Source organism: Nipponia nippon, unplaced genomic scaffold, assembly GCF_047370975.1.
Source record: "Nipponia nippon isolate SJK-2023a ecotype South Korea unplaced genomic scaffold, ASM4737097v1 scaffold_5, whole genome shotgun sequence".
Lineage (NCBI taxonomy): Eukaryota > Metazoa > Chordata > Aves > Pelecaniformes > Threskiornithidae > Nipponia > Nipponia nippon.
Window position 1 is genome coordinate 60613603 of NW_028262369.1, and position 26429 is coordinate 60640031.

The following is a 26429-nucleotide window of genomic DNA, read 5'->3' on the forward strand; positions in this document are numbered from 1 at the left end:
TACAGCTAAGAATCATATGTTTATTTGCAAGAGAGACTTATTTTCTACATTGGAGGCCAACTTCTTGCACCTTCAATCTCGGTTAACACAGGGAAAGATCTCATTTACAGATGTTACAAACATTACTAAGCACAGACTGCAGGTGCCTCCCGATTAAGCTGGTGATGTTCCAGTCACTGCTGCTGGTGAGACTGTGACCAAAGAGGGACCACAACAGCCCACGGCAAACTCAGTGATGAAACAGCCGAAGATTGGTGTGAATGAGAGTTATCCCCAGCTCATTGCAAGCTTCGATCACAACCTCGTCGGCAGCCGAGCCAGATGGGGCAACGATGAACTGCACTCCGCTCTGAACAAAGACAGAGGTAAGTGGAAGGATTAGAGGATGGAAAACCAAAATCCCCCTGAAAAGGAGCTGGCAGCCCCAGTCCGTCATCCACATCCCATGATACTAAGCGTGGAACAAAGGCTTCCATCACCCAAAGCCATTCACAGGGGAATTCCTCCTGTGAGCAGTCAGTTCTCTCCACAGGTCAGAAATAAGTGTAAAATGGTCCCTCTGGAAGCAATAGGCCTTGTCTTGATATTCTTAAACAGTTTAATAAACTTTAATCCTCTATTCAGCCCAAATCAACAAACTGAGCAATGGCTGGATAGTTACTGTCCACGTGAGACCAGTAACCACGAGAAACATCCTTCCCAGGATGCACTCTTCTAGCCAACAGTGCAGAGCAGAGATATTCCTCAGCAGTCCGCACAAAATTCAAACAAAAAGCCCAGGCTGAGCAAACATTTCCTTGGAGTCATCCTGACATCCTGGCCCTGCCATGAGCTTACCCGTTTAGCTCTGTCAACGTTATCCCTAAAAGGGAAGAACGCATCGGAGCTAAGAGAGACAGCAGTCAGCTTCGCAATCCACTGCTTCTTCTCCGCTTCCGTTAACTGCGCAGGCACCTCTTCAAACATCGCCTGCCATTTCACAAGGTCTTCATCCTGCGAGAACAAAAAGCGCCAGCTCAGCCCCAAAGCACGGGCTCTTGGCAGCGCCCTGCCAGGAGCACATAAGGATGAGTGATGATGGCATCCCTCTGACACCCAGCTCAGCTGTGCTTTCTGCTCCCATAGCTCTGCTGCTTCACACCAGGGATTTTAAAATCCCAAGCGATGGCAAGAACACATTACCACCATCGGCTCTTTTTGCATCCTTTTAACTCCTTTCCTTCTTCCTCCTCACCCCAAGGCTTGAGGGATTCCTTCTCCCCCCCTTTAATTCCAAGATGCTCTGCCTGGCCTGCCTGCAGTATGCTGCTCTGTGTAAATGCCAGCACACGCCAACAGGATCTGGTAGATGACCTAACACATGACAAACAGCAGCTTGGTTTATGATTCACCTTCTGGAAGAGCAACTGCTCCAGTTCTTACCCCCTTAAACAAGCAACCGCTCACAGAGATGATTCATGAGGTCCCCAATCCAGCTCTTGGCTTTCGATACTTAAAAAGGACATACTATTTTCTTGTCTCACCATTGCTTGCAACGCCGAGGTCAGAGGGATTCTGAGAATCCAAAATGCCACACAAGCAAACAGCACCATGCGAGAAGGGAAGGACAGCTGCCCTGACAGGGCAGTGAGAGTTGAAACATTAACTGTAGCTTTAACCCTTCCTTACTGCTGGGGGGAACTATCAGATGAAACCAAGCTGCACACCAAAGCGCAGGGCAGGTTCCAGCACCTGGGGCAGCGGGTGCAGTATCAGAGGGGCGAATCGGGACATTTTGCCACTGGGCCATTAAATGACCTTGGGGAAGTCACCATACTGGGCCCTGGCCTCTTGATCCCCCAGCTCTTTGGGATCATCTATTACTGACACCCAGGCACAGGCTTAAGTACTATGTAAAGACCAAATCCTGCAAGTGCATCCATCACCTCTAGCTCTGACAGTTCGACAGCCAGCATGGAGGCTTCTTGTAGAGAATATCTGTGGATGTTTCAAGCCATAGTCAAAACACCCAAAGCCCAGTATCTATAGCTTCCTGTTGGCTGGCTACGGACCTTCAGAGGCACCAAGGGAACTCAGTGACTCACGTGGAGTCAAAGGTGGCTGGCATCTGTTGTCCTAACAGAGATCACTACCTTTATAAAGGCTGACCAGTTCCAAAAGTGGTAACCAACCAAGCCCTCTCTTGCCTGAAGTCCTTACAAATTTAAGACTTTGTCCTTTGTAAGGACTTGCCTGAATCCTTACAAATGTCTCCTCAGCATGGAGCCAGCACAGAAAGAGCTCAGTATAGGCAGAAGGTGGAAATGGTAAGGGCATCATTTTATGCCAGAGGAAACCGTCTGACCAACTCAGAAGTGACCTATGAAAGGACTTGGTTTTTCTGGGACTGGAAGAAAAACTGAGGTGGAGGAGAAAAGGCCTAGGTATCAGGAAACCTTGCTAGATCCTAGCACCCACAGCTGGTATTTCAAGCAGTAGTTCCAGCTTCGTTTCACAGAAGCTGGACTCTCCAGGGAAACCTTTCAGCCAGCCCTTACCTCGCCAATGGTCCCAGTGACATACTGATCAATGGCGTTAGAGATCTCTGCTCTCTTCACACCTGCTTTGAACTTCATGGAGAGCACGCGTGGGTGGTGCCGGAGCCACCAGTTGTTTGCCTTGTCACCAGCCAGACGCGTGCAGTGGATCCGGGACTGCTGGCCGGCTCCAATACCTATGACCTGAAGCATACATATACAAAGCACAATCACACCTTGCTGCGCAGAGATCACAATCAGAGCTGCATTCCAGCCAAGCCATTAGGAAAGAAATTACCTGCTCCTCACTGAAGCAGAGAAAGAGTGTAGGTAATTAGCAAGGAAAACTTTGAAAATACCTGCATCCCCAATCCTGTAAATTGGTTACAGGGACAGTTCTCTGCACTGCTAACTTCCGTGGCTCCACTGAGCTGTCAGTCACTCTGAGAACACTACATTCTTTCATCTTTCTAAATAACCCCAGTCATCTGGGTCAAACCATTAACCTCAGAAGAGTGATACAATTATGGTTTTTGTTTAAGGCAAACCAAAGTCCTGTTGGTTGTAGAAACAAACGTAACTGCTAAGAAGTGGTAGGCTGCCTACCTGTTCTTGGAAAGGGCACTTTGATTAGAGGATTGAAGTCTGAGCCTGGGTCATCCAAACACCATAATCTTTCCTGGTGGGCCAGGCATACACAGCTCAAAACAGATCAACTGTGCTATGTGGTGGATTACCGGGCAGTTTGTCTGTCAAGGCTGATAAGAAAGTAAATATACTGCTCAATCAGGAAGGCTGGCCAGTAGGACCACTACATTGCATGAATTATCAAGGCCCTGGAGCTACCAACACATTTCCTTCTCTGCCCATCTGCCAGAGCGTCCAGGATTTTAAAAACTGCTGCTGCTACCCATATTTAATAGCACTTGTGCTTGATATCAAACAGACCTAGTGCTTCTGGAAGCAAAGTCCAAAAGGTGATTTTTTTCCTCAAGGAAGCTTCTATGAAAATATGGTTTCCATTTGCTTTTTTCAGACCACTTTCTTTGGAGTTCTCATCAGACACATTCAAACTCTGTCAATTTTTTCGGTACACTATAGATTAAAATAGGTTGAGACTCTTTGGAGTCTGGTGGTCAGGTAACTCTAGAAGCTATTTGTCACAGTTCAATGCACAATGCAAACAAGCTCTTGCATCCCATCTGGGCTGGTGCAAAGTTGCACTGGAGACAAAAGCAACTCTTAGATGCTGACACCACCGAAAATTGAATGTGGCTGGAGACATCTTGGTTACTGGACACTGGCACAAAAAACCCTGCAGATATGGTCTGCCTGCCGTCACAACTGGCAAGCGCAAGGGACTGAGCTGAGGTCTCCTGGGCTCCAGACTGTCTGCTGTCCCTCAGCTTTGCCTCTGCCAGGACAGTATGCCAGGCACACAAAGGCCAGACCTAGCCATCATGGCTGTCAAACTCGGGCTGGTAACTTTCCTCCATGGCTTTCAGAGCTATGTCCTCCTTTCCAAAGAGAGCTCCTGCCATTTCAAACCAGAGAACTGATGGAAAACAAGTCTCTCTCCCATAATTTCCTCCTCCTATGAAGCCACAGCTGAACTGTTCACCAGACTGTTCGCATGGGGGACTGCTCCAGGGACACTGTCTTGAGGCTAGCGGTTCTGGCCAATGCCTCAGAGTTTCCAGCTCAGACTGAAACAGATGGTAAAGCTATAAGTCAAAGGCTGCCCTCAAAGGAATGAATCATTTGTCTTCTCATTCATCAAGACACAGTGACTTCACCTCTTACCAGAACCATAAAACATCCTGCTGGATACTATTCCCCCAAGGAGAAAATGAAAGACTTGGGCTGCTATCTAATATCATCTGCTCAGCTATAACTGAAATCATCAGTGCTTAATAAACCCGCAAGGATATTAATATTATCATAAATACTAAACAGAGACAAAGTTTCTCATGGCTTAGTGACACCCGCCCCCCCCCCCCCCCCAACACTCCTGATGTCCAACCTCTGCTCTCACGTCCACCCTGGACCCTGCATCTTAAGGGAGCTCAATGCCAGCTGCGTGTAGATATATCATCTCTTCCACAGAGGTTTATCCTCTCTCCCTGGACAAAGGAGAGGGCTTAACACTGTCATACGCTGCACACCATTAACTGTCACCCAGCCCTTAAGAGCGGCCCTAGCAAGCCAGGCTAGGCTAAGGCAGAAATTTTAGCTGGGGATGCAGATGGTAGAGAGTACTGGACAGACTGTTGGTAGCAGGGGCCAAAATACCATGGAACATTCCCAAGTTTCTAAAAAAAAAAAAATGTGATGTCATGTGCCAGAAGTGTCATGACCTCTCCACCCTTTCCCAGCCAGAATGGTGCCTCATCTTCATCACGTACTTGTGGGCTGTAGCCTTGCACTCCTCTGATGGAACTGGCTAGTCTGCTGCAAGCCCCGGCCTTCAGCTGCCAAGGGCAATGGTACTGGAGAAAGTGTTTCCAGGCCAATGCAGCCCCAAACACAAACGGCTCCTTCATGGGCACACATTAGAAATCAAGCTCTACCTGTCAGTACCCAATCACCCTTCTCAAAAAGAGTGTTTTCCTTTTCTTTATGAGCTACTCAGTATATTTTACATTTTTTGTGACCTAAATTTCGTCAGAAAACGCATAACTGAACTTTGGCTTGTATTCAACAACTTCAAAATGGCAAGAACCTTGTACTTCACTTAAACAAAGTGATGTGTCCTGTAAACTTTCTGTAGGCATCCTGAAATCTACAGAGATATTCTCTGCAACAGAACAGAACAGAGAAAGCAAAATTCTTTTCTGTAGAAAAATGTGCTTTGATGCAACACTGCTGGGGAAGATTTCTTCAGTCTAGGCTGGAATTTCTGGTCTAAAGAGGAGAAATCAGAAGGTTGAGCTTCTGCTTAATGCAAACTATAGACTTGTACCTGAATCTCTCTTCACACTGGCCTGTCTGAATGTACTTATTCTCTGCCTTTTTCACTTCATGTGAAGTGAAAATCCTTCTTCCTACACTTCATCTCTCCCTTCCTCAAATGTTGGCTTTCTCCCAGACGAAAACACAGCTGAAACCTCAAAATCTTCCACAAAGGAATCCTTCCTCCTCTATTTTCTGCCTATTTTCTACATAAAAATTAATTACGCTTCTTTCAGAGTTTAATCTCCTGGGAATCAAAAAGTGCTTAAGCAGAGCCTATTAAGTGTAAGGAGTGAAAGGAGACAGTAATACAGGGTGAGCAGAAAAATCACTTAATAAAAAAAAAGCTTGGGTGAAAATTGAGAGCTACTTGACCAAAACGCTTTGGCTCGCAGGAGAGCCAAACATGCCCCATGGCTGGAATACTGCGCAGAAGCATGGAGTAGATGAGATGGGTAATGCCCAAAGGATCCTTCCAAAATGATCCAGATTGGCCTGGATTTACTCAGGTTTACCCCGAATAATGAGCGAAAACAGAAATCCTAAATACATTTGGAATTAGAAAAATCAAATAAAGGACTTCACAATTGGGAAGACAAGCAAACAATGAAGTTACTGACAAATGTCTGCGCCATCAGTGGAAAACAGTAAGGTAAATCAACAGGTTTCTTTTATCCCACTGTGCAGAGAATAAAGAAAGAGAATAATTTTAAAATGCTAATTTAAAACATGATGGTATCATTAAAGAAAGTGTAAATCAACAGGTTACAGACTGGCTTCCATGGTGCTGAAAGTCAGACAAAACAAGTGAAAGTGTTTACTGCAATTAGTGGCAGCTGGCTTCCTGTAAATTAAATGACACTCAAGTCCATAAATGCTTCCTCCCACTCCCTGCTTTCCTAGAACTTATTAACACAAGCACCAGCCCTTGCTGGAGTGGCCAATCCACTCACAAACCCAACGAAGCCAAGCTGTCAAAAAAGTTCTGGATGTCCGATACACAAGAGTCTTTGTAGGCATCAGGGATGCTGTGAGGCTGAAGTAACCATTGGAAAACCAAAAGCAATGGAACCAAGAGCAAGCTGGACTTCCCAGGCTTGGCTCACATAACCCAAACCAAGTCAGATCCTGGAAAAGCTTTTTCAGTGTAACAATCTGGAAGTTACCTTCCATCCCTGGGGTTCTTCATTTGTGCTATTTTTTGGTTTGCACCCAAATATTCCTGTACACATCTGATGTTATGTCTTGATAGGTGATATGACCAGAGTTAGTTCTGCACAGCATCACCAAGAAGTATCTGAGCCGATTACTATCTTGGTAAGACTGGGTTTCAGTGCGCCTTATTTCCTTCCCCATCTGTACCTCACGAACAATGGTCTCAATACTTAACAGTCTCAGGAAGCCGTTAGAGATTTTAAAACCAGAAGGGAGCTCCTATCTGATCTCCTCCATCACTGCCTACAGCATGCCACACTGCTGTTTCTGCATTTGGACTGTGATGAGTCTCTTAAGGAAGACATTAAGCTTTGATTTGAAGAACCCAACATAGATTCACCACCTCCCTGAGTAAGTAATTGTAATGGCTGCTGATCTTTACTGTTAAAAAAAGTCACTTATTTCTTAGTGCAGTACACAGACCTCTGATCTTGGCCTTCCCTGTCACATATACAACAAACCAAGACAAAGCACATTTATATTTGATTAAAATATATGCCTGCAAATACGCAAAACATCACTGAAGCCAGGCTAGTTCAATCCCTGCCTGCCCACACTGCTTTTCAGTCCTCCCTCATGCCTTCTCCCTTCCATATGGTACATGCATTACCACATACATTCAGAAACATCTGCAGCACCACATTAAGTCCAGACTTGCAAAAGCACTGGGGAAACTGTTGCGGTAATAAGGGAAAAGGAGCAAAGATAGTGACACCTTTGTTCTGGGGCTACAAGAACTAACACTCTTGAGTACGGAGAACCATTTAAAAGCAAGAAAAAAAACCCCAAAGCTGAATAAAAGAAAAATACCAGATCTCCAGAGACATGTTTTCAAGAACCATACAGCACATGACCTCAGAAAGTACTGAGAGAGCACACTGCAATGTTTTCAGGCTGTAACAACAATCTAACAAATGCAGATGAGTACCAATGCAAAAAGGACAGCACTGCAGTTCATTCATGGTCTGTACCTGTAGGGTATACTGTTTGGTCTATTCTGCTGATTTATGATGTACCAAAGGTCAAGATCAAAAACATTCTTTGTCTTTTTTTTTTTTTTTTGTATTTTTTTAAAATAATCCAGGCCTATGGAAAAGTTACTATGGAGACCAGAGAACCAGCTAAACAGCAGCATTATGAGAATGAGCCGCTGGGCAAAAATACAATTTTTAATACATTTACAACAACTTTTGGATAACTAATTTAAGCTAAATACCTAGAGATAATGTGGAAAGACAGGATTTTTTTTTTTTAAATTCAAGATTCATATCTCAACTACACATTTGATAACACGCCTGTAAATCCCAACATCCATCATAAGCTTTTAAAAAAAATCAGGGAGAATGCCCCAAAGGGAAAAAAGAAAGCACATCCCATCTCTCATATATATAAAAAATGAAAATAAAACTAAGAATCATTTGGACAGTCAGAATCCAGCTGTGAAAACTAGTCATGTCCTAAGGCTCTATACAGAGTACAACATATGTGTACATGCCCTCAAAAATGACATAAAAGGACAGAGTAGTTAGAAAGAAATGACTCAAGGTCAAACTTGCAGAAGCACATAAGAGCTTTTCCAACTCCATCACTGAAAGAGCCAGCCCTGTCATTATCATGACAAAACTACACCGAGGTTTTGAAGCAGCCTCTTGAGAAACTGGTTTAACTACTGTTCTGCATGGCACTGTCTCGGGCAGTTCATCTGTACCTGTTTAATAGCTTCCTGTATGCTAAATGATTTCAAAACTCAAGCCTGACAAAAGCACTCTCTGACCATCTTGGCTGTGAAAGTACACTCCACAGAGCTGTCTGATTTGGTTACCTGCCCATCCTTGGCGTAGCAAACCGAATTGGACTGGGTGTATTTGACAGCGATGCTGGCAACAATCAGGTCTCGGACAGCAGACTCAGGCAGCTGAAACAAAATGCCGTTGTCAATGGCCCGTCCTAACAACCATGACTAGCCAACTAGCTAGTGATCTGCAAACCCCCAAAGCCATCACAAGTACTGTATCTCAAAGAGGGAAAACAAGATAACTAAAATATCCCGTTTTGTTCAATTACCAGCAAATTTTGTTTAGATTAAAAACTGCAAATTCTTGGTGTGGCAGCTATTCTCATAGCTCATGTGGATAAGACTCAACCTTACCAGGTCAAGAGGGCCCTATCACTGGCCCTAAGCCTGCAAAGTCTTCTGTATTTGCTCACTGTCATCAGATGTGCTCATAGGCAAAAAGCTAAGCACATGCTTAAGTACACACAGGACCACAACGATAATAATAGCTCCCACTTTCTGCATTAAGTATTATTTTTAAGTCCGTTCCATTAGTAACTTATTAGAATTATTTTTATTACCTCAATGTCTGAACTTGCTTCTGAGCCCATGACTAATCTTGTGCTCATTAACATCTGTTTTATAATGAGAACAAGACAAAGAAATAACTGATAACTTTCTGATGATGTGAACTTTAAATGATGAGCAATATCAGCAGGGCCAGAGTTTATACAACACACTGTACACAAAAGGGAGAAGTAAACAGTGAGTCAGAATGAGATCACAATGGATCCTTAGCACATTGCTGTCTCACCATAAGAAATTACACATGGTAGCTTCTTATTTAAAAGAAATACAAATATTTTGGTAGTGGGAGATAAAGGCCAAGGTCTAGCTCCTCTCATTTATGCAAGGAATCAAAACAAAGGAAAACTACCCTGATTTACCCAAGTACATTTGGTCCAGAAAGTTTGCTGCATTGTTCTGTTGAAAGCCAGTTAAAATATCTCATTAAAATATTTTAAGAGCTCTTAAAATAGAACAGTGATGACTTCCTTGATGAAAGCACACCAGTTCATTCCACCAGTCTTTAAGCCCATTTATCTTCTGACACTTACGTTTTTATTCTTTGTAACAATGTTCTTGAACAATGACCGGTCGATGACTGCATTGTTCCTCTTCTGCATGAGATGCAATCCATAGAGGGTTCGAATCTCATTGTCATCTGGCTCATAATGGGGATCCATCTAAAAGGCAAAGGATAGGCCAATAAAACACTTAGAGCACTTCAAAGCCAACGTCCAGTAATAGCTTAGGTTAAAACACATTATCTAAAGAATCTAAAAGAAGTGAACTGTTTATAGAAAACAATGTCTAATCATCAGAAGTAATGAGAATTAACTGGAGCGGCAAGGTCTCAACAGCACGAAGTGACATTTACAGGGCAAAGAGAGGTAATGCAGTATAGATGCTTATATACAAATGTCCATGTCCCGAGCCACAAAAATCTGCAAAGTCTTCCAGTCTTTCACAGAAAGGGAAAAACCTCTGCACAAAAAGAGTCTTCCCGTCTTCCACAGGAAGGCAGAAATATTTTGAGTTGCTTCATACATCCCTCAAGGTACAACTCCCAGCCCTCTTCGACATTAAAGAAAACATCGAACACTTTCCAGAGATGCACTCTCTTGGGGCACACCTCCAAACAAGCACACAGCACAGTTAATTTACACCAGTGTAAGGGGTAAAGTTAAATGGAACTGTTAAACTGCATTCAGGTCTACCAATGCATGGGCTTATTTAGAAAGTTGGTAGTCCCAGTTCAGATTATCGAGACATGAAGTAAACTGGATTAAGGCTATCAGCTCTAAATAGGAGCATGCACATGCTTTATGTGGTTTCCCTAATCCATTTAAATTTGTTCAGAGCAACTTTCCTTAGCATCCCTCTGCAGACAGACCCTGAAGATACAGGCTTAACCAATACGACCTCATCCTTGCAAAGCTAATTGAATTCAGGAGGTAATCATCTGCCAAGATTGTCTGCAATTTCATTCCTTCTTGCCTGAAGCTCCTGAGCCATCTTCTACAGCTCCCCTGGTAGTAACACCACAATTGCAGCTTCAGCTAAGCCTTGGATTTTCTTTTTGTAATGTTATAGTAAAGTTCTCTGCTCGTTTGTCTCTCAGAGTCAGGCAGAAATAGGACCTGTTTGGCTGCTCTGACAGCATTATGTAATCCGTTAGTCACGTTCACCAAAACTGGATGATTTTGAAGCCCCAACAATCACTGGGGGAACTAGGAAGGCAACCTGACACTGACTTGACCACACTATATTAATGTTCCTTGACAAGCATCCTGGTTGCAGTATGTAAAGATGCATCATCCCAGGTCGAAACCCTGCCTGTGCTGCTACCTTCATCACTGACTGTCCTAAAGACTGCTCTACAAATACCACATGCCCAGACAAGGCTTCCCCCAGTGATATACTAGACATGCTTCTCACTGCCAAGACTCACAACATCATTGAGGCACTATATCTTAGATAAAAAGAATTCAGGGAGGAAACAAATTCAGCAAAAGTGAGAGGAAAGCTGGCAGAGAGTGGAAAGAGAGCCCAGAAATTCTGTTTCTTTGACGTACTCTTGCTGGTTCATAGATTTAACTACTTTAAATCCCCATCACTTTAAAAGCCAAGGAAGGCATTATGAAAATACTCTGCTCTAGGACTATAGGCTAAAACGTGACCACAACACTGCTGGTGGAATTCTAGCTCATACAGGAATCCCCAAAGACCCAGAGGAAACACTTCCATGCACTGCAGGGGCACCTGGATCAGCACCCGACCTATTCGGACACTAATGTCCGTGAAAAGCAGGTACAGGAAAAACAGTAGAGGGTTACACCGGAGCAGGAGTACAAACCTGGAGGACGCAGTAACCACCATTCTTCTTTTTGGCAAGGATTTTGAGAGCTTCTTCCTCGTAGCCAGGAGCTACCACACCATCAGATACCTGCAACACGCACAATTTCAGTGTCCACGTGGAAAAAAAAAAGGGGCCAATATTGAAAGCGCCACCTGCCATTTCCAGAAAGGCACTGAAGGCACACCTCTCAGGGTCTGTATGTACCATACAATACCAAAGGCACTACTACAATATTGGTTTCAGTCCTGGAAACAGGAAACAACAGAGCACTACAAGCTCTTGGCAGGAGTTAGTAAAAGATACCCCACCATCACTTTAAGCAGAATGGAACTAATAACTAATATCCCCCTCCAGGGGGAAACAGCTCATGCACAACATCCCCACTTCTCAGTCCTAACAGTAAACATGGCTTAAAAAAATCCTGATTTCAACAGTGATGGTCCTGGTAAGACAAAAATATTGGCAAAAGAGCTGTTAAGAACATTGAAACTGAAGAGTTTACATTCATCAGTGCCATGAAGCGATATACACCTTTCACATTCTTATCCTACAATGTGGGTGGTGGTTTTTTGTTTTTAAGTAATAGTGTACCAAATGTTATCCTCATAATCAGTCAAACCTGCTGTTTCACTTGTTCGAAAAGAAGTCTCAAATGTACAAGACAGCCCTTTGCATTGCGCCTTCCCCCTCTCAGAAAAATTGTAAGCAACATATAATGGGATGAACGTGTTTGGTAAAGCATTAACTCCCAGCTGTTTAACTCTGTATTTAAACTAGTGACTTGCACAATGCAGTCAGCTATGGATTTAATGTTTAATCCAGCAAAGTAAAAAGTGCAGCCTGGAAAGTGGCTGAGCCTACACAAAGCTTGTATCAGCTGGCAAGTATCAATCTACATCCACATTCCTGCCTTGGGCAAGAGGCTGGCCATCAGCTCTGGGGTCTGCTATTGTTCCGATTACAGCCATTCAACCAGGTACTTGGGACAGCGTAATCAGGGTTCATTTCCGGAGGCCTACTCAGAGGCAGAGGTTTGCAATCATCTCTTGGAAAGCAGCATTTCAAGCACTGCTATTTCACAGGCTCTCCTACACAGCCAGGTTTTAACTGGTAGGAAGAAAAATGCATCAAAAGATAGGTGTAAATTCTGCACTCCAGATACCGAATTACACAAACGGACCAATAAATAGTCTTCAGTAAAAAGGGTCAAATTCAAACAGAACAGCTGTTACAAACCAATGACTCCATCTCGCGTGATTCTCCTTTTTGCACTCAAATGATTTGCTGCTGTTTAACTAACCTCTCTGGAAATAATCTTGGCAGTAGCCACATCGCAGATATCAGACAAGGCGATGAAGTCACCAAAAGATGACATCCGATCAGCACCTGCAAAATCATATTTTTAGTAACTTATCAAACTATAGCACAATACAAAGAAAAGTCTTTGCTCCTACAATCCAGTCAATTTCAATGAGAGCTAATAATTTAATCCCACAGCAAAAAAAAAAAAAAAAAGGCCATATAAGGGCAACAAGGATGAAAAATCCTACCTCAAACGCATGCACCTTTAAATATTCCCATAGTTCAGATATTCTTCCTTCTTCACTGCATTTGTCAAAGCTCTAACTCTGTAATGACTACCTCCATTACTGCAAGCAGCTCTGCTGTAGCCATGGTGGCAAGAGGACAAGGAGAGGCAAGGATCATACAGAAAGATTTTAGACGGGAGACAGTTGGAAAAAGAGGAAAGCTTTTAGATGCCTATGCTCCCATCTGGCTTTTCCTGCAAGAAACCAGACCCAGAAATGTAGCCGAGAGCAATTTTTTTTTAATAAATATTCTCTATATTTAATGGCATAGCTAAGGTGAACAACTAACGGCACTCAGCTCCTATCACAAATGCTCTAGTACTCAGCAAGGTCAATTCTTCTGTCCCTGCCATTCTAAAGGTTTGTTTTGCTACCAATCATGCAATGGTTTTCCAAGGGCAATGTTCAAAGGTGGTCCCCAAAGTGGTGAAAAATGAACACAAGCCAATGTGACCCTTATCAAGTTTGCTTTGTTTTCTATAATCTGTGCAGATTTTCTAGGAATGCCATGGAAAATAAGAGAATTAGCAAAGTATCTCAGCTAAGCAGAGGAAGCTATTTTTTTTTTACTTTTTTTTTTTTTTACTTATTTTTATCTTTTTTGTGAGCTCTGAAGTACAAAAGCATTAAAAAACCCACCCACCAAATACCAGGCAGAAACATTTCTACTCAAGTTAAGTATTCCTGAGTATCCCATATGCAGTGGGAGGCTGAGTGTGCTACCAGCACAGCTATTTGTTTATCCATCCTTTAGCCAAAACCCCATAGATTTATATGTGTCTGTATATATATATACACAGATCTAAATTAAAAAAATCTCTACAGGCCTTCTATATACATCAAGAAATAGAATCCAACATGTTTTTAGCCTCTTTGAAACAATATACAAGGTCTGCTCATGTGGAGAGCAGCTTTTGATAGGCAGTCAGTTCATTTACTCAGTCAGTCAGATCCTTATGGAGAAAAACCCTACAGAGGAGTACACTGCAAAGGGAAGGAGCCTGCAAAGTGCTAAGCATGCTGCTCAGGTCCTGAGAATTAAGCTCATCTCTTTGGACATGCTAGTTTATTCCTGGGCTTCTCACCTCTGCTTCGTGCGTAGGCAGACGCTAAGGGCGTTAAGGTCTTGTGGAAGTCATGCACCATGCAGACTTGTGCCTCCTCTTCGCTGAGAGGTATTCCAACAGCAGCACCTAGCGGGAAACACAAGCCAGGGCACTCAAACCAGAATCTCTCACTGGTCCCTGCCCCTTGGACCTCCCCAAACGGCCAGGGTAAGCGACACAGATACACCACTGGCAGGGCCTGCCAAAAGTCAGTCTGTTCAAAGAGAAAAGCATGGCAACAAGGAGCCACCCACCTGCAGGACTGACATGTTTGAAGGAGGCTGCAGCAGGAATGCCTAATGCCTGCTTGAGTTCCTTCACCAGCTGCCACGCGTTGAGAGCATCACATAGGTTTATAAACCCTGGAGAGCCATTCACCACTGCAAACATAGCACGCAAATAGACACATTAAAGCAGGCAGAGTCTGCTCCCCAGAGTCTGGACAGCAAGCAGAAGAGATTTCTCCCATCAAGAATTGAAATCACTACAAATTATTCTTGTTAAATGACCCTGGCTCCCCAGCAAGATTAAGTGCCATGAAAAGCTTCAGTGACTTGTGAGGAATGCACAGGCTTGAGGCTCAGGAGATGCCAATACAATTCTCTTCCCTATGAGAAGCTGCTGATATGACCTTGGAGCAAGACACATGCTGACCCCGTGCACCTCCCCTCTTGTGAAAGGGGAACAAAAAAAGAACATTCTCCCTTATGTTCTTTCAGTTCTTCAACTGGCAGCCATTTGGAACAAGAGCCATCTCTTTCTCAGGGAGCCTACCAGAGCCTGACTTTCATCAAGGTGTATAGCAGTGCTGTCGGGGAAGAACACAAAAAGCACATCCCCCGCTCCCTAGCGACTATGGCTCTGATCCAACTAAGTACTCTGGCACTAGCCAAACTTCAAGCACATGCTGTCTCTAACTGATGTCAACAGAACCACTCACAGCCATGAAATTTAGGGCAAGCTTTTAGCAAAATGCTTCATCTGGTCCTTTCGTCAGAAATCCATGCCAAGAGTAAAGGTCACTCAAAAGTCTGCTCTCCAAACCTTTTGCCCTGGCCCTGCAAGAACTGCTTGTACTGATGTGGCAGGACTGTGAGCCTTTCAGGAGAGAGGAGGAAAAGATGATTTTAGCAATAGTCCATGGCCAGAACAAGTGAACACTGTGGTGTTCTGCTGCCATATTGGGAGGTAGACTTGCAAGCAAATCAACTTCCAGTGCAGGTATGGAAAAGCTTCTGTGAGATCCCAGAATTGAAATAAGGCAATTCTGCAACACAAAACTTCATTGTCTGTTCAACAGGACAATGCCTGCACACAAGGCAGAGCCGTTTTTCACCAACATTAAAAGCAATCTCAAGAACAAGAGTAGACAGATTTTCTTTCTCTCCAAAACAGGGGTCTCCCTCAGTGCAGCAATGCTGCGATGAGTGGCACACCCTGTAAAATGGCAGAGACACCAGACCTGCCCCAAACTCTTGTGAGCGAGACTAGAACCCCTTCCCTCTGCCACCATTAGCAGAAGCAGCATTCTAGAAAACTAAGGTAATAAACCTCTGCTCAAAAACATCAAAGGAAGAAAAAAGAACAAAACCCATTCAAACGCAGAAAACAGCTTGGTTTCTAGACAGAGTAAATGGTGACACAAAAAGATGGGGAAGATACTAAATAAGGAAAATGGAAAGAAGCAAAGCATCTTAAAAGGATAACAAGGTTTTCCTTTGCAAAATCTGGATCTGATGTCAAACAGAAGGTGCACCACTTAAATCTGCCCAAAGGGTCTTCGGTTGGACACATCATCTTACACCAACAGAGAACATGGAGCTACAATAAGTCTTGTGGAGGTCAGCAGACAAGCTTTCCTGTCTCACACACCTCAACCTTTTCATTGAAAAGCTAGTGCCACTCAGTAATAAAGTAGTTGTTAAGGCACTGCTGGCCATCCCTCGGACTAAGATACAAGATGGTAGTTCAGTTTTAAAGACAACTGGCAGACATGCCCAACCACCTCCTTTCCTAGCTATCCCAGAGCTCCCTTTTGGCCAGCACGGCCTAGGCCTCACCTGTCAGGGGAAGTCTGGATCTCATTGTGTAGAGCTGCGCAGGACTCTGGTGAGGATTCATGCCGTACCTCAGGGGCAGCTGGGACACCCCCTTGCTGTACTCTTTCCTAAAGTAGTCGGAGATGGCTGCATCGTACTGAGCAGTGTGGGTGAAAGCCTGGGGACAGAATGGGGGACACCTGTCAACTTACAAACATCAACTTACAAAAGGATTTGGTGTTTAAAGTGAATGAACAGAACAAAAGGCAAACGAGTCTGGCCTAGCTCTTCACTGCAAGGAAACACGACCAACCTTCAGTGCAAGGTGACGCCTGGTTTCCACGGAGGTGTCTTTGTCTCTTGATGTTGTCATCTCTTTAGCTACTGCAGAGTAGTCTGCAGGGTCGCACACAACTGTCACGCGAGCATGGTTCTTGGCAGCTGCCCGCAGCAAGGCAACGCCTCCTGCAAGAGAAGGATGGAGGCAGGAAGCACTTCCCTTCTGGACACGGCATAATTAAGAGTCACATCTGAGGCCAAGAAGGGACATGCACCAATCAATCATTTGTGCCAGATGAACGTGCCCCCCTCTCTCCAGCAAGGAGAAGGGACTGTAAGAGTGCTCTTCAAAACACACAAGGCTGGTGAGTTTGACTCAATCCACTGATGAGGGTGCACACTGATTGGCCTTTGCAGATCCAGGCAGAGCTGCAGGGGCAAGAAACTAGGTCATGCATGGGCTGCGATGAGCACCTGGGGCAAGAATGCCTTCAAGCAGCACAGCCACATCCTGAAGAGGATGGCTGTTTCCACATAGCGCTTAAGCACCATCTTCTGCGACACTGAGCTGGGGAGGGGTCTATAGGAAGGTTTACTTCTACACTGCCAAGCAACTGAGGTTCCCAAATCTCTCTGCAAATATTAATGAATGCTGCCCAGGTCCTCTGTGTAAGGTAAAATGCCATGCTTCTCCCTTAAATCTGACCCTGCACAGCTATTATAACACTTTAAATCATACAAGATACTAGGCTGTTGCAAAGGAAAAGTAGAGGCTGGCACTGCTACATGCAGAGTGAGTACTACTCCATAACACATTTAATAGAGAGCTCTGCTGGGCATCATTTGGACTAAACTACTGCAAGAAAATTCAATCGCAATCCAACCTCATGGCACAAAACTGCGCCTGTGCTGTTCACAAGCTGCCAAGCAGAGATGCTGCAGTGAAGGAACAACAAGCCTTTTGGGGTTAATAACTAGCAGGAAGAGCAAAAATGCTGCTGATACAGGTGTCCATGCTTCCAAACTCAGGTACTAACCACTCTCCCGCATATGCAGACCAACCCCTTTCCTTGTAACAGCTTCCTGCAGTGAAGTCTTCAGCAATCCCCAGAGCACTTTCAGTGGTTCAGCTTTTTCTCTCCAAAGCTCATGTTTTTTATTTTTATTACCCTGCCAGAGGCTGCAAAAGAGGTTTAATCTGCTCTCCGTGATTCAGTAGGAAACATGCTCCACCTCCCCTTTCCTAGCACAGCCTTCTACAGTACATCAGGTTTCTTCCTTTGGGCAGGGCATGGCTTGCCCACCTATGCAGCATGGCTTGCCAGCCTGTTACAACAGCCACTTGCCATTTTAATTGTAGGTCTGCTTAAAAGCAATGAGGTTTACCCAACTATGCTTTCAGTCTACTCCTTGGAACTCTTGTGCTCTTTAGCGGACTTCCTTTATGGGTGTGCAAGGCCACCAAACAAAGAAAAGACCTGAGACCACTTAGAGGCCAGAACCATCAAGTCTGCCTGGAGAAGAGATTTGCTCTCCCTTTAACTTACCAATATCAATTTTTTCCACTGCCTCTTGTACAGTTACATCCGGAGAAGATACGGTCTTCACAAAGGGGTAGAGGTTACACACTACGACTCTGAGAATTGAGGGGAAAAGCAGGGTTACTCAATGAGAAATAAAAAGGCCAAATTGGGCTTGGAATGCACAAGGTACTACCAGTGTTTTTATGGTCTTGTCTCTCAGATCAGGGACCAACATAAAATCCTGTAGCCAAGGCTTCTTTCTCCAAAACACTTAAGAGTCAGTGGTGTTCAGCCAAAGGCCAAGTGATGTTACAATGGTGAAACAGTACATGCATTATACAATTTAACTGAACTCTGTGCATTAAACAACGTTACAGTGGATAGAACCACAATTTACAGAAGCTACTTAAAAGGAAGAGTTTCTTTAAATATGCGGGCCTGTGTTTAAATGCTTAGCGATTTTTGGTGCACAACTTGAGCCATTCCAAAGGACTTCAAAGGGGGCTCTCAGAGGTACTGAAAATAGGCATCCACCAACTTTCCTAAGAGAGTAAACACCCAGAGCAAGGTCCATTGCAAACAAAACATAAACACTCTAATTTTCCACAACTTTTCCAAGAGCAGAAAACAACCTACACATCACCTTCTGGACTTTTAAAACACCAACAGCATATGAAACCCAAGTGCACAGCCTGGATCCCACAAAGCCTCTGTGGCACTTGAAAGCAGGTGGGAGAATTGACTTACCCTCTCAAAGTAAGACTGGACCTTACCGGAATTAGTTTCTTGATCTGATCTGGAAGAAGCTGCAGTCTGTCTTCCAGAAAGCATGAAGTAATAACTTGCCCTGTCCCATCCTACCAGTGCCACATGAACTGTAGTGAAGGGAGGTATCTGTTTCACAAACAATGTTTTTAATCCGAGAGCATTAATTCACTCTCTTGAACTGAATGTATGAAGGTATCAAACCCCAATGCATGCCCAGGATGGGCAGTGAATTGCTGTGATGCATACACTTGCATCCAACTTTTAATATTCCTTTGTTTCCACGCTGTGTGATAAATTCAAGTGGAAGGGACGACCAGCTTCCAGTACGGTTTTCAGAACCCTCTATGTCTCTAATTTTCCTATGATAACTTTTATTGTCTGTTCTGTTTCTAATACCCCCTCTTTCCCGCCATCCATTCATGCTCCTGACCTGTTGCAAACCATCAGGAGCCTGTGGACTTTAACACTGCTAATGCTTTTATCTGTGGAAATCAAGATAATCAGTATCAAGGTTTCCTACCTTGACTCGGGTATGTAAATTTTACGCAACTACGCAAAGACCCTCCTGCTGAGGACCAGCTTCTTCTGCTTTTTGTAAGACAACCCAAATCCAAATTATTACTCCAGATGCAAGTGCACTGTAAGTCACCGATGTAAAGGGATGCTACTGCCCCTGCAATTCAGCAGAGCCTGCTTTAAAATGCAGCGTACTCTGAAGAGCCACCACTGCTGAGCTGTCTGTCTGTCTGTGAGGATTCCTGTGGGTTTAAATTTCAGGTTTTCAAATTCAGCCTGGAAATCCATCCATCCTAGGCACATCAGTTTTTAAACATAATTTTAAAAGCTAAGATGCATTCTAGCCCGATCACCACAGTCAAACTATACCTCCTATCCTGGCTATACCTACAATTTAGTACGTTCAATTCAGCCATTCATTTCTAAACCGGGAGCTACCCACTGACATAGAATTGGTTACTCACAATCACTAGTTAGATGTTAAAACCAATTAGTTAAACATAGTCCCAAACTGCCCTGTGTGAGTGTACTGAGTAAATACATTCTAACAAAAACAGAAAAAACCTTTGGTATGTTAGTGCGCAAACTGTTTTACTTCTACTTCTGGCTGCAGCTCACTGGCTCCCATGATGGCTCTCAGAAAGTACATTTTCTGTCTGCACAAATGCTGTGTGTTCCTGACCCGCTTTTCAGGTCTACTCTTTATTTATGTGTTGAAACTCAGTAGACATTATGCAAATATCAAAGGGTATATTTACTAAGCAAGCATTTCAAAATTGGGAATCGTCATCTGACAGACAGTCAGAGCCAAGTTGAGGGGAGATGTGCCAGCTTCAAAAGTACTGAATTCAACTTTGCAAGAAGTGTAATGTGGTCCAACACTGACTAAATGTAAAGTATCCAAATTTCCCAGATAACCAGAAGACATTAAAACCTCTCTTCCCTGTGGAAACCACCATGTAACTTTCTTGTTTTAGTTTTCTCTTACTACAAGTGATGAAGATGCATCTGTAGAAAACTGTATTTTTAAAAACATAGTATCTCCTGGCAGGGAAAAGGAAGGAGATTACAGATCTTCTGGTGTGCAGATGTTACAATCCCTGCTGCTCCCATTCACTGGTACTGACTGGTTTCCAATGTTCATTTTTGATTACTGATGAGTTGCGTCATGTCCCCCAACATTTACCTTACAAGGCTGAAATCCTGTTTGTTCATATCAGCATTATCTTCTGGAATATTCCGAGCCAAGATGCCTAGTTACAAACAACAGTACATCTTTATTAAAAAAAGAACTAAATCACCAACAAACACTTTTTTAATTCAACTTCTTTCTTCAGACTGTGCTTCTGCCATAAACTTTCTGATTCTAGTTCAGACAACAGTCCTCAGCCCCTACACCTCTACCCTATTCCATTTTACTGACTCTTTGGCTGTTCAAATTCCATAGTAACAGGTTTTTTTCCCCAATGCTAAACCCTAGACCATTCCATGTGCTGAACAGCAACCTCAAAAACGTACTTTATAAGCATTCAGTTGCTACCCTTAAAGCAGTATAACTGTCATTAAGGAGTTCATGGAGAGGAAAAGGGCACCTGCCACTCATCAGCCAGCAACACTCAAACCCTATGAAGCACCCGAAGCAAAAGAAGCTGTGCCTCTAGCTGAGCAGATAGCTGGCTGGCTTGGGGCTAGGAACTCAGAGAAATATGCAGATGACTGGCTGGCACAGAGTAAGCGACAGCACAACCCTGTGTCCAAGGCTGTCAGAGGAGATTGTCTCCAGCCCTCAAGTATGATGGGCACCAGGTTCAATTTGAGGGATCTCAAGCACTGTAACAGGAGATGAAACAGCAGATGGGTTAATGTGCAGATTGACCAATTATCAGACATCTTCCTCGCTGAAGGGAAGACAGGGAAGATTAGACATGCAGAAATCACCCGCTAAAGACTATGCTGTCACGTTCCTTATGCTGCACACCAGATTCACCCACAAGTTAAATTCAGTGGAGCTCTCTGCCTGAACAGGTCTGAAACTGACTCTGCAAAAAACGTGCAAAGGCATTTACAGAGAAGCCCTGTTACTTGTAGCCCTGGGGAGGAAAAGCTCTGCTAGCTGCATAGATGCCAGCACAGCAACAGAGGAAGTAATTCAGCCATCATGCACTTCTCCACCCCATGCTTTTCACTTCTTCCGCTGCTATAGCGAATCTGTTTTCATTACCCAGTTCATTCACACAACACTTAAAAAAAGACATCTGTCGACCCCTTCTTCCCACCCTCACTGCCCATGGATTTCTCTTTTAGACTGAAAATATATTAGCAGAAACATACCAGCATGGACTGCAGGATGAAGGGTTTTCACACGTCCACCTAACATCTCAGGGAACCCTGTCAGGTCTGAAACATCTCTGCTCAACAAGAAAACACAGCATGCTAACAGATGTGCCATACTGACTTAATCCATAGGTTGAATGTTTATTACGCACATCAGGGCAGTAATTTAAATCTGCTGGCAATGTTGTTTTTACTGGAAGGAGATTTAAAACCTAGGAGTTTTGAAGGCAGAAAGGAAGGGAAATAAACTTAGCTTTCTTTTGGTCCATCTGTTAAAAAAAAAATCACCACATTTCCATCCATGACAGGAGGAGTTTAGAGAGAAAACACATCCATGATTCCTCTAAACTTCAATATCTTGTATCTCAGTAAGAACATAACATATGGAAGGTGTATTATTAAACTGCTAGGAAAAACCTATGCTGAGTGACAGAGTAGGATGCATCCTTCTTACAGAGGGCTGAGAAGCAGTTCTGAGATGAGGCATTCTACATTAAGATAGATCTGGCTGTTTTTATTATGGTTGGCATCTGTCAACTAATTAGCAAAATGCTGCTAGGTACAGAAGGATTAGTAGAAACGGCCAAAATGCTGGTTTAATGCTCTCTCACTCTTCACAAGATGTTGATCTATATCTTATGCAAAAGCTACATCTGACAGAAGACAGAAAGGACACTGCTTTCTAGCAAGTGACTCAAAACAAAAGAATTGTACAAATGTCACTACAACCCCCCCCCCCATGCCAAAGAGGCAACAACTGCTTTTCCCACGAAAAGAAACAAAGTTCATGGGTCACACTCAACTAAGCAGTATGGTTATTTCTCAAATACACTGAAATAACCAAGATAAGGAAATCCCAAGTCAACGTGGTTTATAGATAACGGAAGACCATCCTCAAAAGAAGCAATACCTCAGTACTCTTCTTCCCAGCTTAGCCAAAACCTTAATTAAAATTTCACCACTCCCTGTGACTGTTTATGATAGTAAACAAAAAATATATTGGAGAGGGAAGGGGAAATGTGGCCATCCTTTGCTTCAGGCTTCACTGACAGCACAGCCAAGCAAAGAACTTGGAGAGACATGACCAAGTGCTGGATAACAGTGAGGACAGGGAGCTCTGGAGGCGGTGTGTATTCATGCTGATGTGTCCCAGGGGCCTATCACTGCATTCACTGGAAGCTAAAAGAGTGACAGTCACCTGTCCTGCCAAATAATTGACAGATTTTTCATCACTGTACTGGAAACAATTTTTATTTGGCCAGAGCTGTTCTTATAATCACAGCATGGAAGAAACTAGAACGAATTTCCCCAGAATCCTGGGCCAAAACAGCTGGTGACCGTACATGCCCCTTCTCAAACAGCGGATGCACAACATTTACAGGCTCTGTCTGAAAAAACTGACCACCGTGCTGGGCGAATTATTTGTGACAAATGATCTCCAGTGAGCTTCAACATATTCTTGACACACATCACTTTTCCTGTCCCAGGACTGGGCAAATATCAGCTTTTGCCTGGCTGTGAAGAGCAGCACTAGGGTCAGATTATGAATTTCAAGACAACTGATTGTCTCATGGGGAAAAAAGCTGGCTGAAGGCAGACAAGTCATCATCTCCAACACAACACTCCTGCCATCTCTGTGTGTGCTGACCTGCAGAGTAATGTTCTTTGGCCTTAGTCAGCCAACAAGGTTCTGAAGTTTGCTCTGGGGCTTTTGGGGTGGGTTTTTTTTTTGGAAGGGAAGACTTGCTTTCAGACCAGTTTTCAATCATTTTTGCTCACAGATGGACAAAACAATTTAAGCAACCTCAGGACCCAAACGAACATTTTTGGGGGAGGTGTATAGGAAAGCGTCTGTACCTGACAGGCAAGCCAGCATCTCTCAGGGATTTGGCTGTTCCTCCAGAGGCAATTAAACCCAGGCCCAGAGCATTCAGACTCCTTGCAAATTCCACCAGGCTGGTCTTGTCAGAGACACTGAGTAAAGCTAATAGGTGGGAAGAGCACAAATATTTCAGTTTTTAAAGTGGAACAGAGAAAGAAAACAACAGGATTAAGAGACAGAAGCCTTTATAAAGTCTATAACTTAATGAATCTTCTGTGATGCGAGGTGACTGGGGAGGGGAGGGAGGAGCTGACCACCAGGGCCTCACGCTTCCCCACCTCCCCAGCGGAGAAGCTTCCCCCGCTCTCCGGCGAGGCACCGAGGCGCCGGCGGGAGGGCGCAGCGCTGCCGCGCCCCTGCCTCAGGGCCCAGGGGCGGGCGCCCCCTCACCCTCCTTCCCGCTTCCCTTCCCGCCCCCCCGGGAGTTCAAACCCCTCTCCCGCACAGCGGCGGCTGCCGACCACTCGGACCGAAGCCGAGGGATAACCAGCCCGCAGGGAAAGCAGCGCACACATCCCCCCACGCCCCGCCTCAGGGCAGGGGAACGGCCGGCTTGGAAGCGGCGGCGCCGCTCCGAGACGAGCGGCACCCGGCCACCCCTCGCCTTCCGGGGCCGCCCCGTTTCGCTGAGCCCGGCAGCTGGGAAATGCGCCTCGGCCCGGCGGCTCCGGCCCACCAGCCCTACGGCCGCTTCGGGGCCCGGCGGGAGGGCAGCCCCCTCTCCACCCCCCATCCTCCCCCAGCGGCTCCAACGGCCGCGGCCGGTCGTCGCTGCCGCCGCCACAGCGGGCGGTCGGTGGCAGCACACCCCGGGCTGCCGGGGCCTCGCCGCCCCCGCATTACCGAGCTGCTGCCGGGCGGTCATGGCGCCGTCGGTGGGTGCGCGCTGGCGGCGGCGGGGAGGCGGGGAGGAAAGGGGCGAGCGGCGGTGGCCCGGCGGGATTTGGGCGCCCGCCGCACGGGGGGCGGGAGCCTGAGGGGCCGGCCCGGACGGGGCGGGGAATGGAGGGGAGGCGGCGGGGTGCCGGCACGGGGGGAAGGCACGCAAACAGGCAGCGGCGCCGGGGTGGGGAGGGGAGGGGAGAGGAGGGGGGTGCCCGCCGCGGGCGGCGATGCAGGAGGGCAGCCCGCCCTTTGCCCCCTCCGGGCGGCGGCTGGTGGCGCCCCCGCTCACCAGGCCCCAGCGGGGACGCGGTGGGCCGACCCGCGTGTGGTGCACGCAGGCCCGGCACCCGCAGGCCCCGTCACAGGTTTTTCTTGGACCTCTTCAGTGACAGGAAACCCAGCTTAACTACACACGTGAAAAATGAGGTGTAGGTGAGGCAATACCTCATTGCAGTGAAAGGTGGTGCAATAAGGACAATTAATTTTTCGCAGAAACACTCACTGGAGTTTCATCTTGGAAAATCCTCTCGCAGAGCTTACAATCTACCGACGAGCAGGGGCAAAGACAAAACACTTGTTTACCAAGTCTGAGGTAAAAAATTAAGCTTGCAAATAATAAAATGATGCTTTTCTTCCCTTTATTTATTTTCTATTTTTCTTTGTAATGGGAATTAACAGGGGGAGCTTTTGTCCCCTACAGGCCTCCAGATTTCCTGGAACTCCTTGCAAAAGAGTTTCTCTTGGTTTTGTTCTGGCTTGTGGTTGACAGGTAGCACTGACAGAACACGTTGGTTTTAACATCGCTGGTTAAAATCTCCACTGTGCCCCCGTGCACCCCAGCAGGATTAAAGTGCAGCAGCAACCCATGGTGCTTTGCAGGTAGAGAGCTCTGCAGTTAATTTGCAGCACAAACCCTGCCTGTCACCCTGCCGGTGTTTGCACGAGGCCTCTCGATGGCCGTCCTCTCACTTCAGCAGCACACAGTCAGTGCTGCCATTCCCAGCGGGTGGCATTGCCCAGCAAAATGGCAAACATTGTGCAGGTATCGGGTCCAGCAAGCTGGGACCTGGTTGCCCTCGTATAACATGCACATCCCTGACACATGTTGCCTCTGGGGTGGTGGGGGCCTGGTATATGGGTTTTGAATCACGTCGTTAAGCAATAAAGCCAGCATGGGCAGGCCCCTGAGACATCCCCACGTGCTTTTCTTGTGATTTCATCGTCCATGTAAGTGTTCACTGTACACTTGCAGCTCCCGGAGGAGGCAGACTGCACTAGGCTTTCCACTTCCATTAAAAAAGAACAAATAAATGAAAGTTTCTAGGTCTTGCAGACAAAAAGCTGGGAAGTGCAAAACAAGCGCAACTGGAAGGCCAGAAACTTGGCTGTTTTGATTTGTGAATCTCTGGGCTTCGGTGGTATTGTCTGTGTAAGGAAGAGTCAAGCAAGAAATACTAAACATACTAAATAAACCCAGTATATGTATTACTCTCAGTAGCTGCTAGCGACAAGCAGTAATAAATTACTGTTCAGAAGTGTGGCTAGGGCCAAATGAAAATATACTGTTAAGTGGTACATGAGCACTATCATTATGAAAATACACACCTTTGAGAGAATAAAAGTTGTACAAAGAGTACAGATCTGTACAGCTGAGGTGGGCATTGGGGATGATTAATGTATGTGAAAATGAAAAATTTGACAGAGCTCTGCATATTTATCCAATGTTGGAGAGCAATTGCGTATTCTGGTGCAGCGCCTGAGAAGCTAAGGAACTGAGTGCATGCTGTTTCTGAAGCAGGGTGTTTTGTGATATTGCAGAAGCTGTGTGCAAGGGGGTGGCCACATCAGCCTATGCACAAGAGGACAGGGCCGCTACTGCTTTCAGACAAACAGTCAGAGGGACGTTATCAGCGTAAATAGAAGCATTTGCTTTTTTAGCTTCTCCAGCAGTTTGTTGTCCCTTGGCGCATGAGAGGAGGTTTCTGTTTGCACAGGGGCTTGTGTGGCAGGAGGGCAGTTTGTGTTTACCCCGCGTTCTCTCTTGGATTGAAGTCCGAGAAGGGGCGTTCTGGCTGTGTGCTAGAGGGGTGTATGGATTTGGATGTGACAGATAATGTCCTGGTTTTGG

At 45.2% G+C, this 26429-nt stretch overlaps 1 protein-coding gene across 1 annotated transcript; it reads right to left on the reverse strand.

Annotated features, from left to right (window-relative positions):
• On the reverse strand, positions 1–24381 carry ATIC (5-aminoimidazole-4-carboxamide ribonucleotide formyltransferase/IMP cyclohydrolase). The gene is made up of 16 exons (XM_087731534.1): positions 24260–24381; positions 23392–23518; positions 21532–21608; positions 20387–20453; positions 17941–18029; positions 16428–16579; positions 16136–16292; positions 14330–14455; positions 14055–14162; positions 12681–12766; positions 11378–11467; positions 9576–9704; positions 8506–8598; positions 2538–2720; positions 838–993; positions 1–349 (listed from the first exon to the last, which is right to left on the reverse strand). The coding sequence occupies exons 1-16, from the start codon at positions 24279–24281 to the stop codon at positions 230–232; spliced, it is 1782 nt and encodes a 593-aa protein (XP_087587660.1). The 5' UTR covers positions 24282–24381; the 3' UTR covers positions 1–229.
• Between the last annotated feature and the right edge of the window lie 2048 nt (positions 24382–26429).

Coding starts and splice junctions, on each gene's coding strand:
- ATIC (XM_087731534.1), bottom strand. CDS start 24,281: ATGACCGCCCGGCAGCAGCTCG. Junction 14,163..14,329: donor CAAACATGTCAGTCCTGCAG/GTGGGTGGCTCC, acceptor GTTTCCCGCTAG/GTGCTGCTGTTGGAATACCT. Junction 350..837: donor ACGTTGACAGAGCTAAACGG/GTAAGCTCATGG, acceptor GTCTTTGTTCAG/AGCGGAGTGCAGTTCATCGT.